Source organism: Dermacentor silvarum, chromosome 8 (genome assembly GCF_013339745.2).
Source record: "Dermacentor silvarum isolate Dsil-2018 chromosome 8, BIME_Dsil_1.4, whole genome shotgun sequence".
Lineage (NCBI taxonomy): Eukaryota > Metazoa > Arthropoda > Arachnida > Ixodida > Ixodidae > Dermacentor > Dermacentor silvarum.
Genome location: NC_051161.1, coordinates 175,018,363 through 175,041,316, shown reverse-complemented (window position 1 = coordinate 175,041,316; position 22,954 = coordinate 175,018,363). Strand labels below are relative to the sequence as shown.

General features: G+C 47.5%; 1 protein-coding gene across 1 annotated transcript in view; it reads right to left on the bottom strand.

The window, feature by feature from the left end:
- LOC119461859 (THO complex subunit 7 homolog) overlaps positions 1-22,044 on the bottom strand; it is a 51,965-nt gene extending 29,921 nt beyond the window's left edge. Inside the window, exons 1-4 of the mRNA XM_037723231.2 lie at positions 21,810-22,044; positions 18,331-18,454; positions 15,095-15,222; positions 4,564-4,650 (exon numbers count right to left, since the gene is read on the bottom strand). Coding sequence (XP_037579159.1) covers positions 4,564-4,650; positions 15,095-15,222; positions 18,331-18,454; positions 21,810-21,828 — 358 coding nt within the window. The 5' untranslated portion in view covers positions 21,829-22,044. The remainder of the gene's footprint in view (positions 1-4,563; positions 4,651-15,094; positions 15,223-18,330; positions 18,455-21,809) is intronic.
- Positions 22,045-22,954: the final 910 nt, after the last annotated feature.

Here is a 22,954-nt window from a genome sequence, read left to right as displayed (position 1 = left end):
GTAAACACGCCACTGCATTGGCGTTCGCCGTCGATGCACAGCACAGTCGCGTGCCGGACGCACCAGAGTTGGGAATTGCTAGGAACGAAAATGTACATTAAAGCAAGACTGATACACTGATAAGACGGCAAAATGACTACAAATCTGAGTGTTCGCCTTCGGTGCCCAAGCTCCGGAGCCGTTACACTGCGGAGGCGAAGACAGGCAAGTGGCACATGAAGCTCTTGCGTATGAACGGCTCTTTTATTAACGTTAGAACAACTACATCATAGCAAATCAGCGTCGTACATGTACAGTGCTCAGTGATTGAAGCGCTGGCAGCGCGCGGCTGCCGCTTTTTTTTTTTTTTTTTGTGCCACAGGTGAGCGCCGTGGGACCAAATGCAGTCATAATGCGTTACGAAGGTTCTCGCTTTCACTCTATACACCACAATGCATCAATTTGGTGTCCCCAGCGCCTACAGTCAGTGCAAAAAGCGCTGGCGACCATGTGATTCGAGTATCGCGTTTTAATTGCTGAGCACTGAGCGCGCTAGCTGTTGCCTACAGACCACACATATACAGACTTTCCGCCTGAAAAACGCGATGCCGCGATGAACAACGGTTAAATTGAATGGCCTAACCAGCTTAAGTCCTGTTTCAGTAACTGTTTGTGCACCCAAAAACGCAACATGTTTGATCAGACTTGGTTTCACGGCAGCGCCTGCTGCGCGCGGCCCGGCCGCCACATGCCATTCATTCGCGCGCCGCCGCATGAAGGCGCCACCGGTCCAAATTCATCCCGCGCCCGGTGCCTATACCCATTCTTCAAAGGAGTCGACCTGTAAGCTAGAAACGTCAAGTAAGGGTCTTTCATCTTTGTCATGGAAGTCATGATGATTTTTACTGCAGCCTCCGCAAGGCCTAGAGGTAACGTGCTTGAAGGTGTAGTCCTGAGCGAAGAGTGAAAACGCAGTCGACGAAAACTGCGGGCCGTTGTCGGAAACTACTTCCTCAGGAATCCCGTGGCGTACAAAAAAATGACTTGCAGTGGTTGACTACAGCTGCGGGCGTAAGCTTCTCGAGCCGAGCCAGTTCAGGGTATCTTGAATAATCTGTTGCCATCAACCACCACTGGCTCTTAAAGTGAAACAAGTCCATTGCAATGCGTTGCCAGGGTCTTTCTGGAAATTCAGAACTTTTTAGTGGCATTTTCCTGTTACTTGTTGTTTCGATGCATTGCTGACATTGCTTCACCAGGGACGTGACATCAGCTCCATTAGTGGGCCACCAGACACAATCTCTGGCTCGAGCAAGTGTCTTTGTTATGCCGAACTGTCCTTCATGTAAGAGTCGTAGGACTTCCTTTTGGCAAGAGGCAGGGATGACAACTCGAGCAGCGTAAAGGAGTAAATCGTTCTACAGAGTGAGCTGGTGTCGATGCTCGTAGAAGGGTTTTAGGTCCACTGGTAAATCTCGCCTGGAGGGCCACTTTTTTTCTTGCTCCACCGGCGAAGTTGTGCACAAACAGAGCCTGTTTGTTGGGATGCCTTTAACCATTGAAGGCAGTGTTCCTTTATGGGAAAAGAGGTTTTCAAAGAGCATATGAAAGCTTCCACGTTTTCTTCGAGCTCTGTGTCTTTTATTTTTTGGAGAGGCGCTCTGGAAAGAGTGTCTGCGGCTAGGTCTTTGCCTGGAACGTATGCGATCTCGTACTGGTATTGCATCATTCTCTTCTTTAGCCTCTGTAATCTGGGTGTCAGGTCATCAAGGCTCTTCGAAGTGAAGATGGGAACTAACGGCTTATGGTCCGTCTCCAGCTTGAACAGCTTGCCGACAAGATAATCGTTGAACTTGTCACATGCCCAGACTAAAGCAAGAGCCTCTTTCTCGATTTGAGTGTAACGCTTCTCGGTCTCTCAGAGTAATCGTGAAGCATAAGCGATGACAGAAAACTTGCCATTCGTTTGCTTCTGCCGGATTAATGCACCAAGTCCGAAGAATGATGCATCTGCAGTGACGATCGTTTCTCTTGATGGATCGTAAACTCCAAGGACAGGGCGAGACGAGAGCACCGACTTCCATCTGTTGAACGCCTGCTGTTGTGGAGCATCCCAAGCAAACTCTTGCTTCTTTGACAGCAAAAGAGTAAGTGGTTGCAGGACTTCAGAGAGATTGGGAACGAATCTGGCGATGTATGTTGCCATTCCGAGAATTCTCTGCAGCTCGGTCCTGTTTCTTGGGCTCTCCATTTTCATAATGGCTCCAACTTCCTTTTTGTCGGGTTGTATTTCGTCTTGGTATAGCCAAAGTCCAAGGAACGTGAGGCGCTGGACATTAAACAAGCATTTGGTTTCATGCAATGTCACTCCAGCCTTGATGAGTAGCTGCAGCACATTTCTGAGTATCTCATTGTGCTCACGCTCATTCGAACCCCAGATAAGAATGTCGTCCATGTGACAGACAACCCCACTAACGCCTTGTAAAATGCATGACATCTGTTTCTGGAAGTGTTCAGGAGCAGACGCAATTCCAAACGGTAACCGGTTGAAATACAAGTGTCTAAAAGGTGAGATGAGCGTGGCGAGCTTTTTAGAACCTTCACAAAGTGGAATTTGCCAAAATCCAGAGTTAGCATCCAGTTTGGAGAACACTTTAGCTCCATGAAGAAGTCCGAGAGTGTGCTCTACGGAAGGGATAGGATGCCATTCTCTCAGAACGTGGAGGTTCTGTTCTGTGAGGTCCACACAGATTGTCACGTCTCCGGAGGGCTTTGGGACGACTACCATTGGTGCACACCACTCAGTCGGCTCATCAACAGGTGATATGACGCCGAGTTTCTGCATTCTTTGTAGTTCCAACTTTGTCCTTTTGTATGAAGGAATTGGGATGCGCCTCGGAGAGCTGAGCGCGAAAGGTTTCACTCCTGCTTGCAGCTGAATTCGGTGTTCCTTGTGCAGCTTGCCTAGTCCCTGGAACAACGCTGGAAATTCTTCTTTTGGGTTCACTTTCTCAGCAATGGCATTTACAAATGTCAACATCCACAGTTCTTTGATCGCTGGCTTGCCTAGAAACGGAGTGCGGACCTCATCTAAGACATAGACATCCCGAGTAGTCGTACGGTCGCGGTAGATGAGCTCGAGTTGTGCCACTCCTGCGGCTGGAAGAAGCTTTCCGTCTGGACTACGTAGCTGGCGAGGAGGAGCCGAGAGAAAAGGTCTGTCCTTGAGCGTCTGGAATACTTGCTTCGGGAGGACTGTTTTGTTGGCGCCAGTGTCAATTTTGAAATGTACTGGCTGACCTTGAACCAAGACTGTTGCCTCCCACATTCCAGCATCCGACGTATTGATTACTCTGAGAAATCCTGCTTCTAAATTGACTTGTTGCGTTTTGACACAATCGAGGCGCCGCGACATGCATACGAAGGCATAATGACCCTTTTTCCGGCAATTCCTGCAAACTTCAGAGCGTGCGGGGCACAGAGCACGAGGGTGACGCTTTTGACCGCGCCAACGGCATGGTTTCTGCATGCTGTTTTTACCGGAGGATGTAGATGGCTTGTTTGCCCCACGTGAATAGCTGCCGCGTTTGTCCTGTTTCGAAGTACGCCAAGTGGATTGGGGAGCAGATGCAACTTTGTTCAGACGTGGCACTTCCTTGTGGAGCTCGGATTGTTGCTAACGGGCGCTCTCGATCTGGCGGACGGACTCAAGAGCCTTCTGAAGAGCGAGGTCTGCATCGGGCTGTAGCCTGGCTGCTTATCTTTTATCCCAACTACGAGGCTGTTGCGCACGAACTCTTCTCGAAGAGCGCCGAACTCGCAGTCTTTCAAAAGTGTGTGAGGCGCAGTAACGAAATCTTCGGCAGACTCACCGTCTTGTTGCACTCTGGTGTTGAATCTGGCTCGTTCAAAGGACTAGGAGCCGATGTCCATTGGTAGAACCTGTTCTTCTGACACCATGTTATAGCCAGGAGGGAAGAGCGAGACGGCCAGACGAGGAGTCACATACGCACACGTTTAATGGTCTCCCAGACGTGTTCTATCTCAAGAAGAAGAAGAGCACGTGCTGCCAGATCACTGACCACGCGCAGTCACGGGGAACTATGTCTCCCCGCTTTCACTAGATAGCAGCATGTACAACATATTTAACTAATAAAATGTGAGTTTCTTTGCGTAAATAATAATTCTTCCTGCCCTCCTTTTTTGCTCCCTCCACTATGGCTGCCCTTAAAAGTCCGGAGCTCGCATTAGAATCGTAATACTATCTTTTTTTTTCTTAAGGCCGCAAACTCCCCCCTTGCGTCATACTCGTGTAAATACGGTGATCGCTTTAAAACTGCTATCCACCCAAAAGTACCATGAAGCTACATAGAAAAAAAAATTATATACACACACACACACACACACACAACTGCAAAGCTTTCTTTCCATGGGTTTTCCTTGTGCTGCTTATGGGAGGACGAGTATTTTTTCTTTACATTAAATTTTCATCCAGCTTGCAGATTTTTGCATAGCTGATTTGCTTATTAAGATGCACATTTGTCAAAGCTGCCCTACCAAAGGCATTAATGCAGGCACGCTAACCTTGTTTGTTCTTGCGGATGCTCTTGGCCTTCTGCAGCTCCAACTTGTTCTCCACAATCTTTTTCTGGGCATTTGCTATGCCAACCTCTGAAACATCAAGCACAAGCTCCAGCAGTGTAATCAGAATTAGCAATAAGACATTGCTCAAAATAAAGCCCCTCTGATAAGCATACATGCCAAGCAGAAACAATATCGAGCATAGCAGACAGGCACACAGCTACGAAGGCCAGTGCAAGGTGGACCTACTACAGTAAAACCCCGCTGATACGTTTTTCACGGGACCGGAAAAAAAAAAAAAAATAAAAAAAACGTAAGAGCCGGGAAACGCAAAAGCCGAGAAACAGGAAAAATTTAGAAACGACAGACAGACAGACAGAAACGTTATTTACATCATTAAGATGATGATGGGGACGTAGACAAAAAGCCTTTCACAGGCTTGACGAGAGTCTACGCCCCCTACAAAAAACTTGGCTTATGCAAACATAAATAATAACTATAAAGTGGCCATTTATACAGCAACAACAAAGAATTAAAAAAAAAGAAAGAAAAGCATCTTACAACTTGCTCTCTAAGGTTGATTTACATGTGCAAGCAAAAAAAAAAAAAAAAGAAAACAGATAAGTTATACCAACTCTGCAGCTATCTGCAGTTATACCCCCCCAAAAAATCACTCTTCTATAGGGCATTGCATGAATTTAGTAGAGAGGGTAGTCAATAAGAAATCATTTGTCAACCATAATTCGTACGTGTTTTTGGTATAAACCAATCACCAGCAGCTCGGGAATCGTATGTGTACGTTTTATGTTTTAAATTAGATAGCTTAACAAGAAAGGCATTTTGCTTAATGCTAAATTTATATCTTTTTAGCAGCACATTATTGTACAATTCTGTTATGGGTATTATGTTAAGTGCTTCAAAAATAGGTTTGGAGGAGGAATCGAACGCAGCACAGGTAATGTTGCGTACAGCCCGTTTTTGGATTGTGCAGTTTGTTAGTGTTGGAAAAAGAAGTCGTGCCACATACCAGAAAACAATAGTTAATGACAGAGTAAAAGAATGAGCAATATAATAGTTTTTTGATACATTGAGGAAATAAATTTCTGAATTTCGAAAGGATCCCTACCGTTCTTGAAAGTTTTACTGCAACAAAATCAACATGATCATTCCACTGTAAGTGTTCCTCAAAGAGAACACCTAAGCTCTTTACACGAGGTACAGTTTCTATGACGTCAGATCCTATTTTAAGAACAGTAGCATGAGGTTCAACAACCTTGTTCCAGGGTCTAAACAACACAGCTTTTGTTTTATTAGTATTGATGGGGAGCGAATTATATAATAAGCGTAAACAATCATCAGCCTGGTTTCGAATATCCGACAAGCATGATCCTCTAAAAAATAGGCTCGTATCGTCTGCATATATAACGAAAGTAGGTTTATCACTAATGTTAACAATGTCATTAATATATAAGTTAAATAGCAGTGGGCCTAATATGCTACCCCTGAGGAACACCTGCAGAATAGCTTTATTATCCGAATATTGATCATTGACTACTACCTGTTGATGACGGTATGTTAAATAGGATCTTATGAGATTAAGGAACACACCTCGGAAACCATATACACGAAGTTTGGCGAGTAATGTATAGTGGTTAATCCTATCGAATGCTTTATAAAAGTCCAAATATATCATCATCATCAGCCTATATTTATGTCCACTGCAGGACGAAGGCCTCTCCCTGCGATCTCCAATTACCCCTGTCTTGCGCTAGCGTATTCCAACTTGCGCCTGCAAATTTCCTAACCTCATCATCCCACCTGACTTTCTGCCGTCCTCGACTGCGCTTCCCTTCTCTTGGTATCCATTCTGTAACCCTAATGGTCCACCGGTTATCCATCCTACGCATTACATGGCCTGCCCAGCTCCATTTCTTCCGCTTAATGTCAACTAGAATATCGTCTACCCCCGTTTGTTCTCTGATCCACACCGCTCTCTTCCTGTCTCTTAACGTTACTCCTAAGATTTTTCGTTCCATTGCTCTTTGTGCGGTCCTTAACTTGTTCTCGAGCTTCTTTGTTAACCTCCAAATATATACCCAATGCTAATTCATTTCGTTCAAAACAATGTAGAATAAGTTCTGTTTGAGTTAAAAGCGCCGTTTCAATAGAATGGAATTTTCGAAAACCATGCTGGCTGAGTGTTATCAAGTGATGCTTTTCGCAAACGTTTGACATTCGTACCTGTATTATTTTTTCTAGACACTTTGAAAATATTGGAAGTATAGATATTGGGCAGTAATTTGCTAAATTATTTCTGTCTCCACCTTTATAAATTACAGTCACTCTAGCATTTTGCATACTCTTGGGAAATATACCATCTTTGAAACAGCAATTAAATATGTGAGCTAAGATAGGGCTGAGAATGTTAATAGCACGCTTAAAAGGGAGAATCTGAAAATCACATACATCTCGTGATCTGCTGTTTCGAATACCCAGAAAAATGCTTTGGATTTCATTGGAATTTGTAGGGAATAAAAATGCACTTTGAGGGTTTTGTGGGCTTAGGTAGTTGAGACAAGCAGGATCATATGTGCTATGCACCAAGGACACAAAATAATCATTGAAACAATTGGCAAGCCTTCTGCCAGAAAGCCTTTCATCATTAATATCAATTTCCTTATTAGCGCTGTCTTTATTGGGATTTAAGATATGATTTAGTCGATTCCATGTTAAATCACTTCTTTTTAGGACATCGCTGTTAAACAGCTCATGCAAGTAGTCGTTCTTCACTCGTCTCAGATGTGACGTAACCTTATTGCGATACAACTTAAATAGGGCAAGATCATCTAAATTTCTGCTTTGAAGGAAACGCTTATATAGATGGTCCTTTCTCTGTATGAGTTCCAAACATTTTTTATTTATCCATGGTTTACGTGCCTTTCTGGGCTTTTAAAAAAATTTGTAGGGAAAACATTCCTCATATACCGCTCAGCCTCTAATAGTGGTAATAGTGGAGTAGTGTTAAACTGCACACAATATTATTTTAATTGTTACATGTGAAAAAAACTCGTAGTTTCACCAAACACCCGAAGTATCGATTGCGCTAGCAAATTAGTAGACAGCTATACAAAGTAAGAATAGTAGTTTTATCGTCCGTATAAACTTGTAAACATTCGCTTATCAACTATATTAACAAGGATGGTGTCAGCGCCCACAGGCAAACATGAACACATCACACTCGATGAGCGCGGAGACGCGCTGTCAAACGCTGGCGTGAAGAATTTAAGCGCCGCTGCAGAAGCGAGCGAAGTGACCTTCGTGCTGTTGTCTATCGCTTCAACGCAAACTGAGCGCCCAGAACACACAGCACGCACAAAGCTACGAGCCGCCAACGCACCTACACTCCATAGAGTCTGCCCCCAACGCAGATCACTTTCAAGATACGCGCGCCGACGCACAGTACGCAGTTGATGCCAGAGTACAGTACAATGCCGCCCGCTATCCCTCGCCGGTGCCTCGAGCGCAACGGACGAAGGCGCGCTTCCTCCCCGATTTTCTTTCTTTGGCGCGCAAGATTTAGACGCGGTCGTCGGCTTTCCTCGCACGCTTTCACTCGCACATGCAGCATATGCCGCGCGGCGACGGCGTTATCGCCCTTGGACTTCATACGGAACATCTATGAGCCAAAACCAATTTTACGGACGCAACGCGTCATAGACACCATCTTTAGATAACAAATACGGATCTTGAGGGCCATGCTTTCGCTGGCGGAAACCGAAAATACGTCACAAGTGTCGCTCTCGGCACTTTGGGCAGCCAGTGCCATCGTCAAGCAACCAAGCAAAGCAACATAAAAAGTCAAAATGGCCGCTCGGGCCGATGCAGGGTGGCAGTTCGCAGCGTATGATGCGGGAACGGTCCCACAGTTGCAACGTAACAGCAGGGTTACCAATGCATTGGGTTCTATGGGAGCTGTGCTGGGACCGGCCGAAAACGACGTAACAGCCAGGAAAACGCAGCACCCGGGAACGTAACAGCGGGGTTCTACTGTAGTTAGTCTGAATACAAAGGCCACGAGAACTGCTGTGTGAAAATAGCCTATAAATCATGATCAGATGTACTAGGCTGCACCACACTATTGGATAACTGACTTTGCTATCAACACTGCAAAGTTGTTCCTCAAGCTTTGGAACACAAGTGCACCTTAAATTGGCTTTCACATACAGTGGTGGCACCTGGTTTGTTTGTGAGCCAGCAACATGATTATTGGCCGATGTGGAACGGGCTGTGGTGCCAGCAACTTGCCTATCAATGCCGTTCCAAAGTAGGCAAATAGTCAGATGCTACAAAAACACACACAGCCTTGGAACTGCTGGAACATGCCTGTGCGTCAAGGGCTTCCTTGTACGTATCTGTGAGAGAAGGTAACGGAGCCTTCATTGACGAGAGGAACGAAGCCATTTGCATTTTCAGTGACTATTTTAACACAATGATGAAAGAAGTGAAAGTAACCGCATGGGATAAACACTAGAGAAACTTGCAAGTACTGCACACTTGCCTAATACTAGCCAACCAATATACTAGTCCCACACCGCATGGCATGCACTAGGAGCGAACAGCAGGTTAGGCCTGGCACAGTCTGGTCCCGGACAACTAATGGAGGGCTGCAATTCGTCCCCGTCCAAGTGGAGTGGCCGGCTGCGGAATCGCCAGGTAAATGGAGCAGCCAGGCAGCAGCTGGGCTTCGGGACCATAACCCGACGAGCTCCACAAGCTTCTTCCAGCACTTGTTTTTCCTTTCTCTTGGCATGTTAATTCGCTATTGGTCGAATTTCTTGGTTTGTCATTTCCTGTGTTGTTCTGTTCTCCACAAGCCAGCATCATTGTCTCTTCGTCTAAGCACCACACCGCGGTGCACAACATGACAGTATCCCAGCAGGAGATGAGAGAAGAACTTGCTATTCAATGAGAGACTCACACTCATGTATCAGAAAGAGAGGAAGCCTGTGAGTGGACATTCAAGAGAGCAGTGACAACCATAAGATACACACTTCATCACTTTGCCTGTGCTATATACGGTGGAGCAAAATGTTTTATGGATGCCTTGTGAAGAGGATTTCCACACAATTGTGTGCAGTGCTTCAAGAAGGCCCCGAGATCAGTCAGAGAAATCAGGCATCTTCTGCTTGTGTTTCTTTGTGACAGTGGACTTGCAGATGGCAAAACAGGCAATAGATAGATAGATAAACTTTAATTCAAATATAGTTTTGTCTTGCCCCAATGGGGCATCGCTAATGGTCGGGGCCCCTAGTCCAGGGCTCCGCTGGCTCTTGCCATCTTCTCTGCTCTCTGGATCAGCTTGAGCTGGTCGTCGAGGGCCGAGCTGGACAGCAGTGCCTCCCATTGCTCCCTCGTGGTGTTCGTGTCATGGTGTTCTATGTTGTGTAGCGTGCACTCCCACGTAATGTGGTATAGGGTTGGTGTGGCCCCACACCACGGGCATTCGTCCCTGTAGGCTGTGGGGTGCAGGCGATGTAATATGTGTAGGTTCGTGTAAGTGCCTGTCTGGAGCCTACGCCAGGCAGCGGCATCCTCCATCTTTAGTATTCGATGGGGTGGGGGATATCGCAAGCGACTCCCTCTGTGGTAGTTCAGGATTGCTGAATACTCGGGGTCAACTGGGTCAGGGTCATCTGCAGTCGGCGTGATGAGTGCTCGGTTATATGCAAATTCTCGAGCTGCTCTGTCGGCATACAGGTTACCCGTGATGGCAGCGTGACCCGGTATCCAAATGATGGTTATGATGGTGTTGTCGTCAGTGTCCTCCTTAGGTATTTGGGCTAGGACTTGTGCCGCAGGTCTTGCAATTCTTCCCTGTAGGAAGTTGCGGCAGGCCTGCTGGGAGTCCGTGAGGATCGTCAGTGGTTTTTTTGCGTGTTGACCTTCGCGGATGGCTAACGCGATGGCCAGTTCTTCCGCTTCCGTGATCGTGCAGGGGCGGGTCGATGCACTGGAGGTGACGTGGCCTCGGCGGTCGCATACCACTGCCACTGCGCCCTTTTTATTCGTTCCGTACATAGCGGCGTCCGTAAAACGGGCCGTGGTATCGAACCTGAATGTTTTCTCTATGTATTGGGCCCTTGCTTTCCTCCTTCCGGAGTGTAGGTTAGGGTCCATGTTGCGTGGTATTGGGGCAATGTGATACCTGTCCTGGACGTGACGAGGTATCGTGCAGGTTTCTTGGGTTCGTGTTGTGGCTTTGAAGCCCAAAGTTTGTAGGACCTGCCGGCCCGTGTGAGTCCGCGCAAGTCTCTGTTGTTGTGAGACGTGAAGGGCTTCTGTGAGTTCGCTGAGGGTGTTGTGTAACCCCAGCGCCAATAATTTCTCAGTCGATGTACTCATCGGCAGGCGGAGAGCGGTCTTGAAAGCCATCCTCAAGAGCGTGTCGGCCTGTTTCGTCTCGGATTGTGTGAGATGGTAGTAGGGCAGGCTGTATGTGATTCTGCTCACCACCAGGCTTTTGACCAGTCGGAGTGTGTCCCCTTCCTTCATGCCTCTATTCTTCGATGTTACACGGGATATCATGCGTGATATCGCCTTGACACTGGTTTTGAGGAGCGTAAGGGTGTGTGTAGCACGCTGGTTAGACTGCAGCCACATGCCCAACACCCTGAGCAATGACGTTTCTGGTATGAGGCTCCCGTTGAGGTGTACCTCGATTTTTCGTGTTGGGTCTGTGGAGACTGTGTGGTTACCCCGGCCTCGCCAGACTCGTATGAGTTCAGATTTCTCGGGCGAGCATTGTAGTCCCCGTTGGCTGACGTATTCTTGGATGAGGTCAGCTGCAGTTTGCAGCCGTTCTTCTTTTTCAATAAGGGACCCTGTTGTGGTCCAGAGTGTTATGTCGTCTGCGTAGAAGGCGTGGCGGAGGCCTTCTACGTACTGCAGTTTTCTTGCGAGGCCGATCATGGCGACATTGAAGAGCGTGGGTGAGATGACTGCTCCTTGTGGTGTGCCCTTGTTGGGAGGGTGGTATACTGCAGTCTGGATCTCCCCAATCTTCAGCTCTGCCGTGCGGTGGCTTAGGAAGCTCTGAACGTACTTGTACGTTCGCTCACCGCAGTTGGTGTTGGCGAGCCCTTCTAGGATTCCTTGGTGGCTGACGTTGTCGAAAGCTCCTTTGATGTCGATTGCTAGGAGGGCATGTTCGCCGCTGCGGGGAACGTTGCTGAGGACTTCTTCCTTGATTTGCAGTAAAACGTCTTGTGTGGACAAGCCTCCGCGGAAACCAAACATGGTGTCTGGCAGGTGCTTGTTGTCTTCTAAGTGTCCCTGTAGTCTCTTTTGTATGATTTTCTCGTACACCTTGCCGAGGCAGGATGTGAGCGAGATTGGTCTCAGATTTTCAATTGCCAATTTCTTCCCCGGTTTGGGTATCATGATTATGCGTGCGTGTTTCCACATCGCCGGCACCGTACCTTGTTCCCAGTGTTGGTTGAGAAAGGCCGTGAGCGCGGAGATGGACTTGTCGCTAAGGTTTCTGATCATGGCGTTCGTGATACGGTCCGTGCCCGCCGCTGTGTTACGGGTGGTGGCTGCGATGGCCGCTCTCACCTCGTTTTCTGTGATGGGTTCGTCCAAAAGTGGGTTGGGTTGTCCCATGTATGGTGTTGTACATGGTTGCGTGGGAGCTGGATCTCCATAGCACTTGTTCTTGATGGCGTCGATGAGGTCTTGTTGGCTGCCTGGGTAGGTGTGTAGTAGCCGCTCCAGGGCCTTGTGCCCCTCTCCTTTGGTTTTGGTGGGGTCCAGGATGGCTTTGAGTATGTGCCACGTTTTGGCGGTACCCAGGGTGCCACCGAAGGAGTCGCAGAATCGATACCAGTTCGCCGAGGCGAGTTGCATGGCATATTCTTCTGCTTCCGCTGTTATTTGTGCTATGCGTGTCTTCAGTTTCCTGTTGTACTTCTGTGTTTTCCAACGGCGGGTGAGACCTCGTTTGGCGTCCCACAGGTGTAGTAGGTGGGGATCCACTTCTGGGGTCTCTTCCGTTCTGGCGATTTCCTTTGTATGGTGTTGTTTCTGTCGACGGAGGTTGTCGCACCAGTCTTCCAGGTTCGTGATTGTGTCTGTGTCCTGTTCTTGGGCTTCCCTAATTTTCCGCCAGTCAGTGATTTTGGCTGTGCCGATCTGCCTGCGTAGGCGTCCAGTTTGTAGCGTTATGTTCAGTATGTAGTGATCGCTGCCTAAGTTTTCGAGTGTGTTGAGCCATTCGGCTCGCGTGGTTTGTGTGATGAAGGTGAGGTCGGGAGTGGTGTCGCGTGTTACGCTGTTCCCTTCCCTCGTCGGAGTGTTCGGGTCTGTGATCAGTGTGAGGTGACTCTGTTCCATTAGTGTTTCTAGCTGGAGACCCTTCCAGTCCTGCCTCTGATACCCCCATAGCGTGTTCTGAGCGTTGAAATCGCCCATGATTACCAGAGGGCGATCTTTGGCAAGGCGGAGAGTGTCCCTGAAGAGTTTGTCAATGTTTGCCCGCCTTTGGCTGGGGGGGCAGTAGACGTTTAGAACAAAGGCACTCTTTGTCTGATTGCCTTTGTACACGAATTCTAGGAGTACATGTTGTACGTCTACGTCGTGTATAGATGTGTGTTGTATAGTTGTTATGTTTTTGTCCACGAGTGTGGCTACCTTCCATTTGTCGTCTTGACTTGCGTGGTATTCCTCGTAGCCATGTAGTGTTGGTCGGGTACCGGGCTCTTGTAGGGCTATGACCCCTGGCGGCTTTGAGGATTGAGCGATCAATTGTGTCAGTAGCCCTTTTTTCCTTCGGTACCCACGGCAGTTCCATTGCCAAATTTCAAAACAGGCAAAGCAATTGCCAGCTAAACTGCCGTCTAGACTGCCAGGCTAAATAAGTACGCCCACTTGTTTCAACATCATGCCCACCAGCACCATCATGTAGCCAAAGATTGAGTGAGACAGAAAGAACGCCCTCTCTACAACACAGTGTCAGATGGTGCTGGCACTGGAGCACTTGCACCATCTCTCTTGGTACTGCTTAGCTAAAGCCCCGAATTCCTTCACCACGTGTGCGTGTTTGTAGATGCCAGGAAAAGCAAAAGGGTCCAGTGTCCCCACACTACCCATGTGCCACAAAATATACCAGAGAATTGCAGTGCAGTAAACTTGACTCCTTCTCCAATCATGCACATTCCAGCAGCACAGAAATCAAGTCACTGTGCTAGATTGGCACTGTACCACACAAGGGCCATGAAAAACACAAATCCGCTTTCCCACTGGCTTATTATGTGCTTAATCATTCCAACCATCTGTAGCCACACGAGCCATGTTGCAATGGTGAGATCTTCTACATACTGCATGTTCAAGGACAAGAGACAAAGAGAGAATGGCAGTGCTGCATGCATATGGGCATTCTACCTTTGTGACTTGTGTGCGCGGTACATAGAAGACCATGAATCACCAACTCGCCCAAGCCTCCACACTAATATGCAATGGAAAACTAGGATTGGGTGTAGGCGAGCCTTCCTTGAGAACATAGCTACAGTGCAATTTAAGGAAAACCGACCAGAGCACTGTAGTCACCGTGATGAATGCCCCACAGTGCTAGGCATGCCCGTATCACATGGCTGCTGGACAATGTGCTAACACACATGCAGGTCAAACAGCAGATATTGTATGCACTGTTTTTCAATTACTTGCGTTTTCTTTGTACATGCATCACATCTATGCTTCTGTTCAGAGAGGAACGAATAATTTACAAGTCAGTGCTGTCCTTGTCCCACTTACTGTCCTCATCTAGTCTGTGCTATTTGCAGTGCAAAGAATGGTGCAAACAAAAAGAAGCTGTCGCGTGTATTCTATTTGCTCTGTTTCTTTTGCACTGGGAACAGTGCTATCTCCCACCAACTTGCTTAACAGCATACTCTAGTTTGTAAGCATGTTTTGGTCACTTAGAATACAATGACATGGTGCTTGGAGGTTAACAAAGAAGCTCGAGAATAAGTTAAGGACCGCACAAAGAGCGAGGGAACGAAAAATGTTAGGCCTAACGTTAAGAGACAGGAAGAGAGCGGTGTGGATCAGAGAGCAAATGGGGATAGCCGATATTCTAGTTGACATTAAAAGGAAAAAAAATGGAGCTGTGCAGTCCATGTAATGCATAGGATGGATAGCCGGTGGACCATTAGAGTTGCAGAATGGATACCAAGAAGAGGGAAGCGCAGTTGAGGACGGCAGAAAACTAGGTGGGGTGATAAAGTTAGGAAATTTGCAGGCGCAAGTTGGAATCAGCTAGTGCAAGACAGGGGTAATTGGAGATCGCAGAGAGAGGCCTTCGTCCTGCAGTGGACATAAAATATAGGCTGATGATGATGACATGGTGCTGCGAAGCAGTTTTTGTCTAATCATAACAGCACACAATGACCCACGCTTCACTCCCAATTCAGTAATGCTCACCCACTGTTCTTCTACATGCACACAATGCCGGTTCCACTGTCATGCACAACCAGCTTACCTATTTCGCTGTACAGCTGTTCGTAGTTCTTCATCTCGGCATCGTTCATGGCCAAGACATGCTGGGACTTTGATATGGAGAACTCACACTGGGCCAGTGTCATCAGCATGCGCTCGTACACCATCTTGCTGCATGCACGAGAACGAGAGGAGATGGACGACAGACAAAAATAGAAAAGCGCACGCACGCACACTCATTCATTCTGAAAGAGCGGTGTATCCAAACACCACAGAAATACCACTGCATAATCACTTAGGCCACACCATGGAAATGTATGGTGACATTAAGTGGTGACAAAGCACATTATTAAGCACAGCTTAACTTTTCATGACCTTTTTGAAGGAAAATGCTCCCCTCATTTAACGCCACAGTTGATCCTTGTGTGCTTACACGGGAACAGTCACAGGTGTAAGGAGAGACAGAGCTTTTTGCTGTTCAAAGCGGAAAATTCTGCCAGCGCTCATGTAGTAGATTACATGCTGCTTTGCATAAATAGGGATAGCGGGAACAAAAGGCCTTACAAGAAGAACAGAGAAACAAAATATAGCAAATGTCATAAAAAAATAATAGAAAATCTCCAGCTTGACAGTCTTGAGCAACAAGTCCTTAGGCCTAGTACTCTTACTGGCTAGAGTAGTTCCTCGGAAACCGAGTCTATGCCAGTAAGGTTGCCTTTTCAGAACCATCATTTATCAACCCCTAAAGACACCTTTCAAGGTATTACATAAGCAAGGGGGGGGGGGGGGCTAAGGCATCAGTAAACCCTATGGTCACAATTATACAAGGAAAGAAGTAACAACAAAAGAACTTGGTATACATGCTTGAAATCTGTGAGCAAAACGACAAGTGAAAACTCAAATTTATACAAAGAAAGCTCGAGTTAGCACATCGATATCATCCCTTTAAATGCTAGCAATCCCAACAACTGCTCTTAATGCTCTTCAGTAATCACAGGAAGGGACGGTGGTTAGCCTAGACAGCAAAGAACTGGTGAACATGGCAGCAGATGTGGAAGTTTCAAATTTAGAGATGCATCAATCAAGTGAAAGTGATTCTGATAAAGCAAGGCTACATATGTGGTCCCTTTTTAGGTGTGCTTATATTTAACTCTTCACCCATTCTGGTTTGCTGGAAGTGTCATCTTCATCACGGCCCTTAACATAATAAGAGCTAGCCTACAAAACACTTATCCATAAAAAACTAGAGAATGCATCAGCCATATGGTGCCCGCCTCAAGCAAGCCTTGTAGTGACCTTGAACCCGTACAAAATTATGAGGCCAGATTCCTTCATTCATCTTATTCTTGTAAAGTAAGTGCTACCAAATTCAAGTAGATTCTGGGTTGCAAACATTGTCTTTTCACCGACGCATAGCCCCACTTTGTCTGTTTTACAACTTTTTCTATTCATCGCTTAATAGTGCTCCTTACATCACCTCACCCACATACATAATTAGGGCTATTTGTTTTCGGGTTTTATATATTTTTTTAAATTCAGGGGGTAAAAAATGAATGCTATTTTTCAAGCTGATACTCGGGGAAAAATCGGATTTCTTGTGGAACCCCCCATTTCGAAATCCGGGTTTTTTCGGGTTAAATTTACAAATGTACTAAGTAATACATTACATTTGATTTCTGTCTCGCTCGATTTTTAAATTTTTTTATAGGAGGGTATCACGAGCTCCCGCTAAAGCGTAAAACTAGGGCTCTGTTTCAAGCTGGTTATTGGGGGGACCTCAGGGTTTTCTAGCAAATACTCCAAAGTTCAGCGTTTGTTTGGATAATGACAGTAAAGAGAATTGACAACTTCTAGGAAATGCTGGTAATATATTTTTACACATCCTTTTACACAGCTAGCCTCCGTAGAATGACACGGTGAGCTACCAACTCAGAGTTACGTGCTCGTTGGGTAGTTGTTTGAGAGCACTCATGTTTAAAAACAATTTCCCTTCAGAACAAACCTTGCAGCAATGTCACACTGGCAGCTGTAAATTACACCAATGAGCTTGCACCACAGTTTGCAAGGACACATTAGGACAACTGTTTTATTTATCATCATCATCAGCCTATATTTATGTCCACTGCAGAACGAAGGCCTCTCCCTGCAATCTCCAATTACCCCTGTCTTGTGCTAGCTGATTCCAACTTCGCTCCTGCAAATTTCCTAACTTCATCACACCACCTAGTTTTCTGCCGTCCTCAACTGCACTTCCCTCCTCTTGGTATCGATTCTGTAACTCTAATGGTCCATCGGCTATCCATCCTACGCATTACATGGACTGCACAGCTCCATTTTTTCTTTTTAATGTCAACTAGAATATCAGCTATCCCCATTTGCTCTCTGATCCACACCGCTCTCTTCCTGTCTCTTAACGTTAGGCCTAACATTTTTTGTTACATCGCTCCCCCCCCCCCCCCTTTGTGCGGTCCTTAACTTTTTCTCGAGATTCTGTGTTAACGTCCAAGTTTTGTACGGGAAAAATAATGACTTACAGTGGAGGAGAAGAACTAGGAAGCTTACCAGCTTCCTTAGTATACGCAACCGGTATACTAAGTAACGTCTGGCAACAAAGAATGTCAAGTGCAAAGTCAGAGAGACAGAGACAAATTTCATGGGCGGCGGCAATGGAAAGGAAACCTTCTATGAGGAACTACTTAAGAGGAAAAAACGAAATCAGGAAAGAAACAATTTATGATAACTAAAACGTAAGCTCTCCACTTTTTGAAGCGAAATGAGGATTCCTTAGAATGCATAACTATAAAGTGAGGTGCACCCAGGAAGAAGCATGTGCTTGCTCCAGCAAATCTAGGTAAACAATGGAACACGTTTTAATCAAATGCGATTAGATTAGCAAAAGGCAGGTGGATGATTGGTTGGCCAAAAAGTATAGAGACCACTAACAAAGAAAGCGTACAAAAACAAAGTTCCCAATAACGGCTCAGAAAGTTTGATGCTGAGAATTTTTTGTCTGTTAAAAAAAAAGAAAGCAAAAAAAAAAGAACAGAAAATGAAGGAACGAGGTAGGGAATTAGGCAAAATATGAAAATGTGGCGCAACCCACCGCCCCCGTTTCAAAGGGGACGCTCCATCCAACCATCGACGGCACTTCCTCGTGTGTAACCAAAGCGAAATAATACTTCAACTAAAGCTCATGGAGAGGCTGACGCTTGCTAACGAAGCTATGCTATATAAGGCCCTCTCTTGATGCAACTGTATAATACCAAACATATCACTCACTTCTCCTCTTCAGTGTCATCGTCAGTCATGCACCACTTTAGGAAAACCTTGAGCAGCATGTTGAGCCTTCTGTCGTCGCCCATTCCATCACCGTCAATGAGAAGTTTCCTGCGGATAATCTCATCTGGAAAGTAACACAGCGGATGTTTGCAACACCTACAGCACAAGATGCACACAGTTTAACAAATTTGCAAGTACGTGCATCCGCTGCTAGGTCACTAAACGATACGAAACAATGCCAAATACGCAGACAACGGGTGGTAAATATGAATAATCAGCATTCGACTGTCAAGCTGGCGCGTCACCTTAGCCGCTTGATGATGATGATAATTTGTAGTCAATGAACCCTTTGTAACGGGTGGACTCAATACATTAGTGTCCTAGCCAAACGAAAAAAAGAAAAAAACAATCCATAACCACATAGTCAAGAACTATACCACACCCGGCACCATTCACGACTGTTTTACGGCTCTCCACCACTGCTCTAGGCTAGCTTTAGTTGTGGCTACACCCTCGAAGCAGTGGCCACCTTCAGCGTCGAGAAATCCAAGGGCCTGAAGCATGGTGGTGCCCTCTTTTGGGGTGGGAGGCAACTTTGCACAGTGAAGGATCAGGTGCACCGCCGTCTCCCACTCACTACCGCATACCCTGCACACAGCGGCCTGTACCTCGGGGGCGCAGTCAAAACGGCTACGATAGTCGAGAGTTCGGAGTGCGCCCACGCGTGCCTCGAATAGGAGGGCGCTGCCACCACTATTGTTGTAGAACGGCTCCGTTGTGATGGTCCCCTTGTTGTCGCAGTACAGGCGGAGCGTCGTCTTCGAAGCCATAGCCGATTTCCACAGTTCTTGCTCTGTCTCACGCACATGGTCCTGAACTCCTTTAGTTGTCTCATACCTGGCTCCTCCGGTTTCTGAATAGTTCAAGAGGCCATATTTTCGCCTCAGGAACTGGACACGCGCCCTCCATTGTGTCCGGATGCCTTTAAGGTAGACGTATCGAAACACCCTGCGCGCAGCGCCCACCTACTGTCGTCCCTGTTGCGCAGACGGCACTCAAACGCAATTTTACTCCTGGCCTATCGAGCCTCGAAGGAGGACCAGCCGACATTGCCCTGGTAGGCCTCTACGGCAACTAAGCCATGGCAGCCCAGGGCCAGGCGGCCCACCTCTCGCTGCCCACGTTCTAGCCAATCACGGGTTGGCGCTGTGAGACATAGTTCGCGAAGGTCAGTCCAGGCACATGCATTGACTTCCACACCTCGTGCACCATGAGATATCGGCTACAGCCCCATAGGCATTGACGGTGCAGAATGCGACTGGCCCGCTGTGCCGATTGTCTCAGGTGCGCCTCGTGTTCAGCGTTGACATCGTCTGAGGCACTAAGCACTACACCAAGATAACGGTACTCTTCCGCTGCCGGGATCCTGTCGCCATCTGGGAGCACCATAGCTGGCTTTTCCCGGTCCCCAGAGAACTGTACTACCGCCTGTTTCCTCGAGTTCAAGGCTAGGCCCAAGGTACCAAGGTGTTCGGCTGACGTCTCAACCAGCTGCTGCAGTTGGGCTTCATTTTCGGCCAGTAGTACAAGGTCGTCCGCAAAAACAAGTCCAGGGATCGTCCAAGTTGTTGGGATGCCGTCAAGTTGAGCGTGAATGCCACGTCCAAATTTAGAAGGGTGTGCTCAAGGCTCGCTGAGCAAGGCTCGATGTATATAGCATATACAGCAATGGGGAGAGGGCCCTGCTTCAGGCCTCTCTTTACCTCCACTGGTTGCGCGTGCGTCTCCCCGAAGCAGGTTTCAATGGTGTTGCCAGTGTAGAGTCGACAAAATAGGCCGATCCACACGGGCGGCATGCCGAGGTCATCCATGCGAGATAGGAGGAGGTTATGTGGCACGCTGTCGTATGCTTTGGCTACGTCCAAGAAACAGGCAAGTAAACCTCGCAATTCCTTGCACGCAATTTCGATACACTGCATAAGCACAAATAGGTTGTCCTCAACCCGCCGGTTCTGCCGAAAGCCATTCTGCAGCTCCGTGAGTGTCCCGCTCTTCTCTGCCCACGCGCTCATCCAGCTCTTGATGACCTGCATGAAGATTTGGTAGAGCACACTGGTAACCGTGAGTGGCCAATAGTCTTGTAGTTGGTCACTGCTGCCTCCCTTCTTAGGTATCAGGCATACTCTACTGCAAAGCCAGTTTTCAGGAACAGGGTCACCTGCAATAATGCCGGTGAAAATTGAGGCCACAGTGTTCCGTGCTCGCTGCCCAAGTTGTTTCACCACAACAGGGGAAATATTGTTAAGACCTTTGGCGCTGTGGGACCCAATATGAGATATGGCCCGGTCGATTGCAATGCGTGACACCTTCCACTCGCAATGCGCTGAGGTGCTGGTCTTCTTCTGTTCTTTGCTACAAGGCACACTCGACCTTACCTGTTGCACTGGGCACGGGCTATTGTATAGCTGTTGCATCTAGGCTGTGAGGTGCTCCTCAGCGTCTGTGACCCCTTCACCTGCTGCGTCGCGGAAAGTAGGGCGAGGGGCCTCGCGGTCAAGTGAAGAGATGTACGCCCAGAATTTTCGCGGTCCGTTGCGGCCAGCTTCTGTAATAGTCTGCAATTGCTTCTGGTTATTTTCGGTAATCTTCCTTTGCACCATTTGTTGCATGTCTCTTCTGCGTTGCAAGAATTCCTGCCACACCTCGTGACATTCTTCGGTCGAGAGAAACCTCACCACGTTGCGATGTGCGCGATTCGCCGTGCGTCGCGCCTCGAGGGCCGTTTTCACCTGCTGGTCCCACCAGGCATTGCGTTTGGTGCCACCGCGGGAGTGGACTCGCTTCTCGTAACGGCGCATAGTGTAGTGCAGCTCATCGATGAACTCGGTGTATGTGGTTTGTCACATGTGTATACCACTCCTCTAATATCACCCGCCACTCTCTCAAAGGACGTTGCCGGCAGATACTGTCTGACTGACTTGCGACGATCTATTCGGTGTACTCAATGGGCAAAATGTCAGGGCGATGCGGTTGTGGTCGCTGCCCAAACTAAACTGTCCGCTCTCATCCACATGTACTCTTGTCATATGGGCTGTCAAGTTTGGTGACGTGAGGGCATAGTCGATGCAGGAGCGGCTATTTCTAGCGCTCCATGTAGTTTCGCCTATGCAGTCGGGGCGGAGGTTGGAGACTTCAAGGGAGAGCCTTTCTGCTAGCTGCAGCATCAGCCCACCGTTATGATCTTGGTAACCATCGATAGGTTGGACATGTCCATTAAAGTCCCCCACACCAGAACCTCCCCCAACGTCCAACTGTTGCAAGTCAGCGCTGTGAGCGTGTCGCTCTCTCGTGTCCGTGTCTTTTTTTGCGCTGTGTTTTTTCCAATGTCCAACGTCTTCAGCGATACACTGGATGATGCCCTGATTTTCAACGTTTTGCCCTCGATCAACGCTCAGGTATACACCGCCACGATCGCTTACCTTCAGAGACAGGCGCCATTTCACTTCCGCACGTCGCTCTGGCAAACTGTACCAGCAGGACACCACAGCTGGTCTGGTGATCACTAATTAGCCACGCGTTAACACTACAAGCTGAACGAAGGGCAAATGAGAGGCGATAATAATTTTCTTTGAATGCGACGCCACAAGTAGACGAAAGCTACGAAAGCGACAAGAGCGACATAGCACAAACATGACGATGGCGATGATGATCGGCCCAAAAAGAAAATAAAACTAAACGTCGCAAAAGTCCAAAGTTCTAAAAAAAAAACAAAAAAAAAAACACTGTAATTCACACTGCCCTTCTCCGCCAATGTCAGCTTGTCTTTCTTTTTTCTCACAAAGGTCGTGGTAGAGTGCACTAGAATGGGGGAGTGGGTCCAGCGGATGTCTTAGTAGAGTGTACTAGAATATGGTCGAGTGGGACGAGCGGCTGGGGCGGCGCATGCTTTGCAGTGAGGCGCCCGACGTGGAAAAATACTGTGGCGGCGCTGCGATCGAACTGGATTGGGCCGCATCAAGGTCGCGCCGTTGGAAACTGCTGGCGATACTGCTCGGCAGGGTCAATCGCACTACTTCGCGCGCTGGTATTTGCGTTCAGACCTCTCAAATGGTGTTCATAATCGAATATGACATGTATATATGTCTTAAGAACAAATGCTTTTCTTTATCTTCATTTTATTTTTTAATGCCGCTCGGTGATTGCCCGTGCATTGCGGCCGCAGTGTCGGCTTTCATTCTACTATGTTATTGTACGGTTCCCTTTGGAGAACAAATATTTTTCTCGTTCTTCAAGCAGCATGTATCTCTCGTGTGTATTGTTCCGCATATAGTTTTCCATCAGTAGGTCTTGCGGAACGCAAACGGAGAAACATATGTAACCTTCCTGCTTGCCGCATCAAACAAGTAAAGCATATCTGCCCCATCCGGCACCTCGTACTCAGATTTCTTTCTTCTTTTGGGTTTTTTTTTTTTTTTTACGACCCGCCGGGGTGGCTTAGTCAGCTAAGGCGTTGCGCTGCTGAGCCCGAGGTCGCGGGATCGAATCCCGGCCCCGGCGGCCGCATTTCGATGGAGGCGAAATGCAAAAACGCCCGTGTGCTTGCGTTGTAGTGCACGTTAAAGAA